The 14,520-nt window shown below is 32.9% G+C and overlaps 1 protein-coding gene across 4 annotated transcripts in view; it reads right to left on the minus strand.

Moving 5' to 3' along the window:
* The window catches only part of LOC126741951 (zinc finger protein 675-like), a 252,011-nt gene that overhangs the window by 190,312 nt on the left and 47,179 nt on the right, over positions 1–14,520 (minus strand). For all 4 annotated transcript variants that reach the window (XM_050448431.1, XM_050448429.1, XM_050448430.1 and 1 more), the window contains exons 3-4: positions 1,571–1,846; positions 1,246–1,507 (exon numbers count right to left, since the gene is read on the minus strand). In XM_050448431.1, coding sequence (XP_050304388.1) covers positions 1,246–1,507; positions 1,571–1,846 — 538 coding nt within the window. The remainder of the gene's footprint in view (positions 1–1,245; positions 1,508–1,570; positions 1,847–14,520) is intronic.

The following is a 14,520-nucleotide window of genomic DNA, read 5'->3' on the forward strand; positions in this document are numbered from 1 at the left end:
CTTAATTTTCCTTCGCTCTATCTAGCTGTAAGACTGTATGAAAAATTTTGTCACTTTTTTTGCATCTACAGATTTTAATTATATTGCACTGTTAAAGCCCTATAAAACATATAATTATTTTATTAAGTTTTAACAATTATACATTAAGTTTCGGAACAATGTATTTGGCTCCGTGTCTTCTGTCAAGATAACTTGCAGGTGCAGTAATCCTTCAAGAATTTAGAATTTTTTTCAATAACTACGTAATCAGGTCAGATTTTAAAGACTTAAAAGCTATGCATATATAGTCAATGGATACTTAAAAGTTTTTATTTACTATAATAGTAATTTTAAGGGGATAAATATTACACTTCCAGGTTAAGCCTCTAAATACTAAAACTAAATTGAACTACAAGATTGCTATAGTAAATTACTACATTTACTACAGCTAGTTTTTTTTACGCAGGGTCACGCTTCCTTATAAACAATGGAAATTGCGATCCCTATGTTGTCTATTTACGTATACCTATCCCACTTTAAGAAAATATATTAATTAGAAAATATAAGAACTAATAAATAATAAACAAATCATACCAATAGATTACGAGATGCGAAATATAACTGGCACAAATTTCACAAGACAAATTCAACGGAGAAATAATATTTTACGATAAATAACACGAAATATAGGGGATAAATAAGATGAATTATTTATCATACATTTTATAAGTGATTTTCCTCGAAATGTGAAGTTTTATTTACAGGTTCACTTAAAAATAGGAATTTTATAAACATCTCTCTTTTCAAAATGGTGAATATTGTTAAAATAAATAATTGTAATTTTAAATGTCTACGGTTGCACAATAATTTCGAATATGTATGGTTTCAATTAAAAAAAACCCAAGTTTCATACGTCAAAGGTAGTTTGTAGACCATCTTATATACTTCAATAAAGGAAGACACATTTAAATCGTTAACATGAAATTTAGAAACACACAAGTTTAATCAACAATATTTAAACGTACTAATAAGCAAAAATGAAACAAACTTGTATAACTAATTGAAAAAACACTCTGAATCTAACGCGCGAAATAAACTGAAACAAAGTGCAGACGCGTTGAATATGACAGTAGGCGCGGGGCATAAGATATGATTTCACCATTTCAATAGCAGGGTATTACAATATTTTGTAAAGATGCACACATGCTATAAATAATGAAAAAACAATAACATATAAATCTAGAATGACACATCCATGATGCTTACCTTCAGACTCTTCTTTCTCATTGTCACTAAGTATTATTCGTTGTTTTCGACACGTTAACATTTTTAAAGCAGCCATTCTTAGGCTAGGCTTCAGCCCAAACAGCATCAGTTTTTTCAAAATCAGTCTTTTTTGATCCTTCAGCCTAGCCTTCACCTTAATAGAGTTTAGTATATTTTGATTAACGTTATTTTCACATTTTTCTGATACAATAATCCTATCTGGTTTCATGTTTTCCGGTTCTGGATGTTTGGAATCATTAATCTAAAAAAATCATAATTAAATTATCATCATCAAAATATAAAAATAATTTTAAAAAATCCTTACCTGTCCGTATTTAGCCTGCAAGACTTCATATCTGGTCTTAAAGCTTGATAAAGTCCAATTATTTTGGGCCAAGTAATCCAAAAATCTAAACAAACATATTTCACTCTTAGTATACAAAATGCAAGTATCCAAATGTTTAAAAACTTCTGCTGGTTCAAAGTTATTAGTATAAAAACATCTGACTAGTTTATCAAAATACTTTTCCCTCCTTTCTAAGTCAAGTAACATCCATTTTGAAAGCAGCACAAGGGCTTTTTGAGTTGTTAGTATAAAGTTCTAAAATTAAAATAAATACATTAAGTAAAGGTTAGTAGATAAATATTGCATCTAAAAAGTTCACAAAATTTTTGAAAATAAAAAACACTGACAACTGAAATATAAAAATACGGTCTAAAGAAATATAGAAACGTTTTTATATTTATAACAAAAGTTTATATATATTGTTTTAATTAAAGGTTGAGGATTAACATTACATAAATTATAACAATTAATCATTACTTAACCTTAACAATGATTGTAAAATATAATTTTATAAGATTTTCGCAACACAACAAACTGAAGGCTCAATTCGACTCTGGGTTACCTGTTCTTTTATTTAGTAATTCATAATGTTATATTATTGTTATATAGTATATTATAAATATTATTATTAAAAATATATAATTAATATATTGCATATTTATATTAATAATAATAACTTATTACGATCGGCCTATACAAATGAAAGACCTGATATTGTGCTACTAAATAAAATGGATAATAAAGTATTTTTAATTAACGTTGCTTTTCAAACGTTAAACGCTTGATAAATTTAATGAGAGAACTTTGAGAAAATTTTCCTAATAGTATGGTATAAGACTATAAGTGTTTAGAATGACGTTGAATTCTAGGTAGGTATTTCTTGGAGTCCTATATTGGTGACGCTCTTTTCTAGGATTTTGGGAATAAGGCTAGTCGAAGATAGGATTAAAGGCACCACTTCAATCTAATCAATCATCACGTCAATTATCTGCTCTTATTTTTTTTGTTACCACAAGTCGTGTTGGTTCGTATCGCTTTTAGTTCAGGACAGGATAGTCAATGAACTAGTCACGTGTATAGTGGCTAGAGTACGATGACTGGACCTGCAGGTTCCCAGTATAGAAGGTTTCTGTGCGGTGAGTATAATTTGTTCGGTTGAAAAGATGTGAAGTTTTTCCAATTCTTTTTGGTGAGGTTCTACAAGACCACTAAAGGAGATAACTATGGGATGGATCGTAACACACGGAAGTGAGCATATAGCTTTTATTTCATGTGCTTCGTGTTTTTTTTTCAAGTCGAAATATTTGTTTATTTATTGGCTATGGCTCTCTCTCAAGAATTTACTGTTGTTGCTTGGTACTATTATATCAATTATGTTTCGTTTTCTTTTTTGTTAAAGATCACCATATCTGGTCTATTGTAAATTATTTCCCGCTCAGTTATAACAGTTTTGTCCTAGTAGGTTTTTGAGTTTTCGGTTTTCACACATTCTTTGGGGGTATTTCTAATGAGTAATTTTTCTTTACATAATGTTTACATAATGATTGGTGTATAAGTTTTGCCACATAGTCGTGTCGAATTTTGTGATCTTTGGCAGCTAAGTATGAGCAGTTTGATGTTAGATGTTTCATGATATCTGATTTCTCCTCAGAGTCTAGATGTGTAATTAAGTACTTCTTGATCCAATATGTACTTTTTATAGTTTCTGGTAAAAACAACCTGGTCTTGTGTGGCCGTGATAACTCCGTTTCTAGTGTTAAGTTACATCACGTTAGGTACATTATAGATAAATTAGGAACAACCCAATTACCATATAGTGGTGTGGCCTGTCATTTAGTTCTTTTGTTTCTTTCCAGCAGTTGTCCAGTTTCTCTGTAATAATTTTTATTTTCTTTTGCAGATGCTTCGTCTTCGGCGAGATTGAGAGGGGAAAGTCTGTCGTACATTGCAATAATTGCTTTGTAGGATGAGTGTGGATGTGCTTTTAACGTAAGTATTTAGGTTTTCTACTTCTTTATCATTAGCGTATTCAGTGCTGTATAAGCGTTCAGTGGGACTCCATTTGAGTATTTCCAAGCTGAATGTGAGTGCTGGTAATACCCATGTGTTAATTGCCGCCACCTTTACCGAAGAGTACAAATAAGTTTTATGTATTAATTTAAAGCGTTTTTTTTTTCTTCCGTATAATCTATATTTAAAGTTTGTAAAACAAACCCTAGATATTTATATTGTACGTTAAATTGTAGTGGAGTCTAATAATATTATCACTTGAACTTTTCCAGCTTTGACATGAACAAACGCGCATTTTGCGAGTCCAAAAGACAGTTTTATAGCTCAGCTAAAGATTGAGGCTAACTCTAACTGGCTTTTAATTTAAAAACTTCTGTATAAACAGAAAGTGATTTATTTTGAAACAGATTTTATTATTATTATTATTATTATTATTATTATTATTATTATTATTATTATTATTATTATTATTTTTATTATTATTATTAGATTTCATGCCAAACGGCAATCGCGCTCCTCCCTGGGGAAGGAGAGATGGTTCACTTATCCCAGAGATCTCCGATATCAGAAGGATGAAGCGCTAATAGAGTCCTTTCCATGTTATCGGACTCGATTTTTTTACCTTTATTTACACATAATACACTTAAACTAAATATGCATATGTTTCTTAAACTAGTTGGCGTTATCTGTGTTTCCAGATGTGGAGATGTGGATAATAGCGTCGACTTCTGCATTAGCTTATAGATGCCTTCACGTTGAGCGGTTTCATGTTTTCGATCAGGCTCTTTGGTATTACTCCTGACACAATAATTGAAACTGTCCGCACTTCTCTTATTTTCCATTATCTTCGTATCTGGTGCTCTAGATCCCTGTACTTCATAATCTTTTCATTATGTTTCGCTCTTAGGTTGTTATTATTATTAGGACTAGCTACATAATGTGTTGCCTTTCTAGAAAGTTTATCGATTAGTATTAGGTCAGGTCTATTATTACTTATTCCTTGGTCTGTAAGTACAATGCTATCCCAATACAATTCGTGTTGCTCATCTTCAAGAATTGGTTCCGACTTATAGTTATGATATTCAGTCATTCGGAGTCTATTCAGATGATATTATTTATGGATGTCAATAGACTCAGCTACCTGACATCCATAAATCTGTGACTTTATAGCGTCGACTCACCTACGACAAACTTTAACTAATTTCTTGTTGGTGTTACTTGATCCTGGATAGCCACAGTAAACCCTTCATTTTCAGGGAAAAGCTGTCTCGAAGTCAACCAGTAGTTCGACGACGCTATGTCGACATACTCTTGTTGAACCTCGTGAACATGTCTTCCATGTAGTGGTTTTCCCATCCAAGCTTTCATTTTTTCTTGCTCGGTGCTATGTTGTATGGGCTCACGCTCCTGTAGTTTAAGTGGTGTTGAGTGGTCTGCTTCTCATACCGTGTAATAAATGTGTGATGTTTCAGCCTTTCTTAAAAAAAGAAACGCAAGTTACTAATTTGCTGAGTCAGCTGCTTCCCTATATCGGCCATTCCCCTTCCTCCCATATGTGACGAACTACGCTATTTGGCTTTCGTCAGGAGTGTCCTAGTCTTTCTTTGCAAATCTTCGATGTCCATTTTAGTCCATCGTATAATACCAACAGCGTAAGTTAATGAAGTGACTCCATATGTATTAATAGCTTTAAATACGTGAACTTAGTAGTCTGCTCATTCTTTATAGTTCTGTGGTCTATTTTTTGCACCTGCCTTATTCCTAGATAATTGTAGGATTGTTATTCGTCCACAGCATTAACTATGACCGTTTTCTGTTTAAAAGTCACCTGGTTGTCGTTTACCCTTAATAATGTTGGCAGTTCGGCACTGATTCAGTCCAAAGATCATTTCTATATTATCAGAAAACTCTTCCACTGTTTTAAGCATCTGATCTAGTTGATTTCGTGTTGCCACAAGAATTTTTAAGTCATCCATATAAATTAAATGGTTTACTCTTGTTATTTCTCTATTATCCTTTTTTAGGCCAAATCCGTACCTAGTTGAATTGAGTTGGCTAGAGAGTGGATTCAAGGCAAGGTAGAACCAGAGTGGACTTAAGGAATCTCCCTACAATATACCCTCCCTACTCCCCAAATAGGAATCATATTAGTTCCAATGCAGTTACCGTTACGTACCTGAAGTTTTATTGATGTTCGCCAGGATGCCACAGTGAATTCTAAAAAGGAAATTATGTGGTTATTTATTTTGTACAGTTTAAGTACATTAATAAACCATTTATGTGAAACTGCATCAAAAGCTTTTCAGTAGTCAATGTACGCTGCGAAAAGGTTGCTCTTGTTGTTAAATGTCTGATTTTAAACTAAGGAGTCAATAATTAGTGGTTCTTTACACCGTTCTTTGCACATCTGGTTCATCTTGTCTGTTGAGCCGCTACGATGATATTTTGGTCACAATGTCTGTAAATAGGTTCGGTAATACAAGATTTATTATTCATAAGCACGTCATTTAGAAGGTCAGTCAGTTGTTGATGTTTTGAACACAATATCTTAATCCAGTAATTTCGGACGATATCTGGGCCTGGAGCTCTTCAGTTATGTAGCTTTTTTATGAGATTAGGCACTTCGTCAACTGAAAATGTTAAAAATGCCATTGGATTATATGTTTGAGACTTTGCACGTTCTTCTCTCAGCCATCTAGTGTCGAGGTTGCATTCAATAGGTGTTGTTAATTGAGTGCCCCAGAGGACCTCGATGTTTTCTTTAGTGGGGTAACTGCTAATGGCAGTGTTGGTTGGAGAGGTATCGTTAAGCTTTCAGTAGAATTGCTTCTCTGAGCATTCAAAAAGTAAATTATCTTGTATATCCTTCCTATAGCTGGATGTATATCCTTCTTAAGTGACCTGAAACAGATAACTTTTGCCTAAGGATGTCTAGGTATTGTTCCGGAGTCCAGTATGACGCATTATTTTCTCTACTCTTTCTTGTACTTTTCTAGTTCTGATACCTCCTTTAGCCGGCCAATATCTTTCTTAATGTCTCCAATCTTTTTTTGTAGTCTCCTTTCCCATGGCGGTGTCGGTCTTTTATTAGGTGTAACACTTTGCTGGTTATTTAGTATTTTTAATCTCAGGGCTTTATTAACAGTAGTAGCCGCACAGTAGATTATTAGATGAAGCTGTTCAAGTGTCGTGGCTGTAAGAGTGTAATCAGGTATAACTGAGTTAACAGCATTAAGAAGAATGGCCAATTTGTGGGAAGAGTTAACTCTAGGAAGAGCTGGCCTTGCTGAAGGGTTTGTTACTTCATACTCTGCCATTGCCCTTCTAAACTCTATTTTAAGTTTAGAATGTACTTTATCATTATGTTCACTATTCTGGTTTTTATATTCGGTTTTTTAATTTATTATTAGTTCTGGTAATGGTGTTTGGTCTGGTGGGTATAAGTTTTCTCCCGCTTCTGTTCTCTCTAGGTCGCAACACCTTCAGCAGGTTGGGTCCTGGTTGGTATTTGATGACCCTGTGTAACTGCAGGTTGAGGTCCGGACTGCCACCGACGCGACGGTCCGGATACTTTTATGTTCAGCGCCCGCTCCAGATATGCCCTTGCGATCCCCAGGCAGCAACCTTTCTCCGAGGCTTCGGTTTTTCTCCATTTTCATGGGTGTGTTCTACCATTTAACCCTGGTGGTAATAATAATCATTATTATTATTATCATTATTATTATTATTTAATTTAACTATACTATACCACATGTTATTAATATAACCAAATTAGCTCTTTGAGTTTAGTGTGCAGACAACCACTTCACTGCACACATAAATTTTTAATTTTTTAGAATGATTGTTGATGTTTATTATTAAATTATTTGATTAAGTTAAGGGTGGCTTCTGGCAAAATAGGGGTATCCGGGGTTTAAAATTGCCTCCAGCTAGCCCACGAGAGTGGTGTGGGTAAACCTTACTAAATATGTGTTTATAAGCGGCTCCTGCTTTACTACCCTCGTGCAATGATTAGTACTTTACCCTTAAAATCTTGCCTTAATATGGCCCTGATTGTGGCCCCGAACCGAAAGCAGGAAATATCTCTAGATACTTTAAACCACACCTAATTTAGGTCCGCAAAAGGAAGTATTAAAAAGTAATCCATAAATTCAGCTTTAGTATATTGACAAATAACCTACCCTCTAATTATCAAAGTTCCAAATGTGAAAGTGTCAAATATAAATAAATAAAGAAGTGGGTATGAAATCATATGAAATTTATAAGTTTTAAATTTCACTTAGTTTATAAAAGCAATTTATAAAAGATAAATTAAATAATAACAACCGGCGGGTTAAATAAATATGGTACAACTTATACTATACCTCGCATATACGTATATACCCAGTTCCCAACAAAGATTATAGCAATAAGGTGCCTCAAAAATTTAAGTAAACTAGTAAATATATATGCGATAAATTATTCAATTAGTACTAACTATGGAGAAAACAATGTCTGTGGCCTTTGTTTTACACTTCTAAATGGTTATATTATTCTGTGATACCTGTGGTTCTCGTTCTCGCCCTGGTTGATGACTAGATGGCCATGGGGCTCATCTGGTGTGTTTCAGGAAGGACAGTGTCTGCTGTGGTAGTTGGACAAAGTGATTCAGCCAGTATTACACTCTGTGATGGATTTCAGGATATCCAGAAGAAGCTCAAGTGTGTTCGATGGGGCTCAGACCATCAAATCCTTCACAATATCAGTGATGAATTGAACAAATAGATGAGGAAGTCCAAGTGGTAGTTATAAGGGGGCAAATACGAAAAAAAGAAAAAAGAGAAAAAGGCCTGAAAACAAAACTACATGTGAGAAACTGAACTGAGGAATTTCTGAGGGGAGCACAATTATTTTTTTATTAAAATTTCACTTTAAAAAGTTGGATATCTTTATAAACTTTAAAATAAAATAAAAATAAATGTAAATATTTAATGAATTATAAGAAAAGTTATAAGAATAAGTTGACCATGTGCCATGTGCAACTTATCTAGGTTGGAATGTGGCCTTTCTTTGGAATTTTTATGACAAAATAACACAGGAAACCTTAAAAACTCTTTAGTCTGTTTCTTTAAAACTGCCCTCGGCAAAACTTTAATTTAACTCACAAAAAAAATCAGACCTAGATAAGGTATTTCCTTTATAAATCCGCTAAAAGCGAAACCAGCTGAAGTCTTCAACTCTCAGCTGAAAAATGACCCATTAACCGAAATCTGTCGAAATGGATCCAATCCAGATTTTACCATGTTTAAGTCATCTGTCAACCTTGGAATCTTACTGAAAATATAGACAATTCCTGCATGAAATAAGTAGTACTGTAAGTATGTACCAGCCACAATAAAACTTAAAGAGGTCTTGAGAAGAAAATCAATATTTGGGTTTGACAGTTACTTTGTTTACTATTTTACTGAAATGAAGGTTCACTACACTTTTCCTACAATAAAATTATGTGAAAAGAAAGAGCAGCAAATTATGCTCAACTGACTATTGCAGATATCACACATAATTAAGTCTGATTCTAATTTTCAGATCGACATTGGCCAAAGCAACCTGTACAACCTCACAATGCAAGATCAAGGTACCAACAACATCAACCTAGTCAAGATTATGCTTTAATATGAACTTGATTCCTAATAAGTAGTTACTGCTATAAAACAAAATATATATCTATCCATTAATATCTATATTCTGTTTTCATATATTTATACATATATTTGCCATTTAAATACATTTGAAATAAATTAGTTATTTTGTAAACTGTAAATTTTATAAATATTGAAATCTATACAATTATGGTTGATTTTTCTATGGAGATTACCCTTTCTCATAAGCCCAAACCCTGTTTGCTTTTGACTTTTATAACCACTAATCTAAGATTTTGATGAATGAAAGAAGCTTTATTAAATTATATTAAAATATTTAAAATTTGAATACATTGAGTTAAAGTATTATGCTCACAAAAAAAAAACTGTAACAATGTCTAAAGAATTATAGCAAGTTACAACTGAGTAGTTAAAACTTCTTTGAAATAGGGAATGTCGGCGGAAAGGCATTTTTAAACGATTACGACTGCCTCCCTTCATAAAACATAATTTTGTCTTAAATCGATCGATTTCTAATTATTGTTATAAATACTTCAGTCGTAGTGTCGCCCATTTGATACTCTTACCCATTTTAGCTCATTTATTTTGTTTGACACCTTACCATATTTCCTTAGATTTTAAATAAAGCGAGGTGAATACTAACAATATCAACGAGTTGCAGAGCTTTTTTTTCATCTTAAAATTAAATTTAAACCGATTTTCATAAAGAACTTTAATTTTTATACACGTTTTTGAAAAACTTTTTTATATGCTCTTTAAATTATAAGTTTGTATCTATTTTTTTCCAAAATTTTTTTACGAAGTTTCAGAAATCCAGAACCTTTCCATCTAACATAAGCCTTAGGGTATCCTGCTGTGTGACGTGTTGCTGCTCACAGCTTAATAAAATTATAGTACTTCAGTTTTTTGAAGATAATGAATATTGTAATGACTACAAAAAGCGATTTAAAGATATTACAGCAGTTTAAGGGTTAACAAGGTCAAAGCAATGCAATTTGGTCTCAAAAATTTGAGTCTTATTTGCATACGGCTGCATATGAGAACTTCTAACACTATCATAGATGTCAAATGTATAAAGTAAATACAATTTAAGGTAGAGTATAGAGACCTCGGGCACATCCAGTTTTATTTCGCAGCAGATGAATGCATATTACACCATAATATATTTACCACATGTACCTTATGCTTCTTATTCTTACTAGGTAGCTACTAAAAAAATTGCATTTACATGCAACATGATTCAATCCAAGATACTGCAGTTTGGAGCACAAAAAGTCAAACACATCGAGTCAATACCTTCTAAAGTACAAAGGCCTAACGGCTCAAATTAAAATAGCCGTGACGTCATACCTTCTAGGCCGCCATAAGAAAAGCATTGAATAGTTGCCCTGCGTAGTATTAGTTATCCCATTACGATCGTATAATTCTCTACTGCACTGTTCGACTGGTTTTCGCGGCCTGCTTCGACCACATTGCTGCGCTTCTTGGTGCGCCCGTTGACGAAACAAAAATTCTGTTTTTATATTTAGTGGGTGAACGAAAACAAACAGTTCTGTTTTTATTTTATGCAGGAATGGTTTTTCTTGTTTTAAAGTTACTTTTGTTGTGGTTTTGTGGTGTAAAAATGTAAATTATACTAGGCTAATATGACGTATAAGTGTTGTGCCCCGGTCTGCCGCGCAAACTATGCGAATGGACCAAAAGTGCACGTCTTTGGTTTTTCCAAAGCTGAGGACATGCAACAAAAATGGCTTAGAGCAATTCTGCGGGACAATTTAGTGCCCAATAAAATCACTAAAATATGTGAATTACATTTCTCTATAGATATTATAATTTGGATTAGTTCGGAACAGGATCCCAAAACAGGTAAAATTATTTCAATTAATTTAAAAAAGCCCCGTTTACATGTAAATGCTGTTCCAACAATATTTCCAAATTGCCCAAATTATTGCTCAAAGAATTTACTTCTTCGTAAAAGTAGGGAAACATAAGGAACTTGAAGAGCTACATCTTTTACAAGCATTAAACGATAGCAAAAAAGAGTTTGATAGACATAAAGAGGCCACTTTTTTTGAAACTTATGAACAATTTTTACGTAACATATTCCAATATTTAACACAACAAGAGAAAAATGTAATTTTATTATTTGATGAAATTCACACTGACCCCTATTTAGATTACAAAGCTGGAAATACTGTGGGAACAGCAGTAAATAATAAGAACTTAGCATCCTCTGCAGTTGCCTTTACGTTAACCAGTCCTTGCTCAGCATTTAAAGAAGTCATACAAATATCACCAGTCTCGACACTAAACTCTGATATGTTATATAATTTTGTTAAGACCATTATTGAAAATTTAGAGGAAATAGAGTATTTTGTATTTTGCACAGTTAGTGACAATAATGCATTAAATAGCAAGGCAATGAGTAATTTTTCACCCTAAACAATCTTAGTATTGTTTACCCACATCCCATTGATCCAGTAAGACCTTGTATTTTATCTTTTTGATACTGTCCATTTACTTAAATGTATTTTTAACAACTGGCTTAACTCAAAACCCGACCAAAAATTTTCTTATCCCGATTTTGAAACAGGTCAAGCAAAATTTGCCTCATTTTCTGTAGTAAAGAGACTACATGAATTAGAAAGTGACAAATTAATAAAACATGGTTACTCACTTAGTTTAAAGGCTTTGTTTCCATCATCTATTGAAAGGCAAAATTAAGTTAGCTCTCAAAATTTTCAATCCTTTTATTATAGAGGCTCTCAAAAATTTTGTTCATGATGTACCTTTTTCACACGACACAGCACATTTTATTAGTAGTATTTGGACATGGTGGAAAATTGTCAATGTAAAAACTCCTCTAAAAGGAAAAATTTTTATTGGACATGTACCAAGAACCTTTCACCAAAAAAATACTAAACCTATTTAATGATCTTCCTAAATATATTTTTTTACAAAAAATGCAAGGTTGGTTAGACACTTGGGACTCAGCTGTTTTTTCGCATACCCTGACTCGTCAAACACATACTGCACTAAGTCATACCATACATGGACTTCTTGAAATAGCTAAATATTGTTTGACCGAACTTGATATGAATTATGTCTTACTTGGCAAATTCCAAACTGACCCCCCGGAAGGGCGCTTTGGAAAATATAGACAATTAGCTGGCCATAGCATAATAGCTGGCATCTACCTAATTATTTCAAAGGTGTTGTAAGCTTTTATTATAAACCTCTTGGGTTTTTAGTTTGAATTTTCGTTTTCCCTAAAAAAAAATCGAATGGGGCGCGACTAAGGGTTCAGTTCATGTTCTGGCAGCCCTGTTTAAACCGGAAACCCTTAAAAATTCATGTCGCATACCATTTTTTTCGTGAAAATTATCATAAACTTCTAAGATATTTTGGCCTAGATTGGATGAAGTCACGCGTAAGCATTGAGTCTTTGTACTTTAGAACGAGTTGTGTTGATCGAGTGCCCTGAAATAGTCAAAAAAAAAGCGAGACAACTGCTAGATTTTTGTAGAGAGCTCTTATAATGTTGGCAATACGCATAATTGAAAGTTTTTGTAAATCCATGTTTGGTCTCATTCTTACGTATCTTAATGTAAGTTTTGTCTTTAACGTCCAATTATTTGTTAATTAATTAAGCTTTTTATCATTATTGTAGATGCCATTTTTATTAATTTTTGGTCGTGTTTTAACCTTGTCCGAGGTACTAGATCTGTAACATATATTGACGAAACCTGTTAATTTGTGTAAGTAGTAATACCTTTTGTAACTTAACAATTTGAATCTATATCTTATAAGTTTCCTTGGTTCTTTTATACTATCCATGATGATGGATATGTTATATGTCCGAAACGTGTCAGATAAAAATTTTGTAAACAAATTGAGTGGAGGATGTTCGAAGTATTTTTACTTACCCATTAAACCATATTGTGTTATATAGTCACGTTGTATGTCAGTATAGTGTCTAATATCTGTTAAAATTTATGATTTCTATCGTAAATAAAGCTCAAACAACAATTTTCAACCCAATCGGATCAATAGCAAAAAAGTTACGTTAGTCACGTGACCCGAAACTGAAATTTCAAATATCTGTTAAAAATTAATATTTGCATCCTAAGTAAACCCCAAAAACCAAATTTCAACCCAATCGGATCAATTGCCAAAAAGTTACGGTAGTCACGTGACCTGTAACTCAAATGTCAAATATCTGTCAAAAATTAATAATTGCATGCTAAATAAACCCCAAATAAAAATTGGTCAATACGATCCACGATTATTTTTAAATGAATAAAACGTGCCACTTTTTTTTTAACACCACAAAAGAAAAGACGTTTTTGGAAGACGTCAAAACTTTGCCGAATTTTCCTGGCCGCAATACACAATTTCCCCAATTGATATGCACATATTCGGCTGAAAGGCAAGTCGGCAACTCAAAGCGTTAGAAATTAGTCAATAGCATTTCCAGTTCATTCCCACCCATTTTAAGCCTCTTATTTTCAAAATAAAAAAGTACACAAAGCCATTTCCGCCATTTATTATCAACGACGCGGGAAACGTCATTGAGCCACCATAGGCTTGTTGACACACATATGTATACTCCCTATGCTTTTATATTGGGTGCTTGATCACTGGTTTATTGTACCCTAATAGCCCGGCAAAAGAGCACAAACCTAGTCAAAGAAAAAAGGTGTAGAGCAAAAACTATTCTACGTAGCTGATTGTAGAGTGTATCAAAAAATAAATTTTAAAAAGTATTAAAAATGTTAAAAGTATGTAATCTCGAAGTGTCACCTTTATAAAGTTATTAAATAAAATATGATTTTATATTTTCAATTTTTCAGACCTTCATGCGAAAAATTTATTATTGCTCGTCCTGTATGGTTTACAAAAATTTCGGTTATATGGTGTTTGAAAGACAAAAATGAAGCTATTTTTTCATTAAAACTTTTTTTCCGAAATAAGTACTTTTTAGCGGAAAAGTTCAAAAACCTGAAAATGCCAGAACTCGTTAAAAAAAAAATCACAAAAAAGCTTTAAGTATATAATTTCTCCTATAAAACGAAGCCTTTTCGCTAAAATACTTTTTATGTTTATATTATAGTTTAGCCTCTAAAGCAGTTTGAATTTTGTATGCACTTTTATTCGCTTATACTGACTCACCCTGTAGCCGGATCTAGCCCAAAAAGTATACAGATCTAGTTCTCGCTATGGGCATTTAGACCTAAAAATTTTAATTCTCAATTTTATTCTAGTACGTTAAAATTGAGA

The sequence above is a fragment of the Anthonomus grandis genome, chromosome 11 (genome assembly GCF_022605725.1).
Source record: "Anthonomus grandis grandis chromosome 11, icAntGran1.3, whole genome shotgun sequence".
Lineage (NCBI taxonomy): Eukaryota > Metazoa > Arthropoda > Insecta > Coleoptera > Curculionidae > Anthonomus > Anthonomus grandis.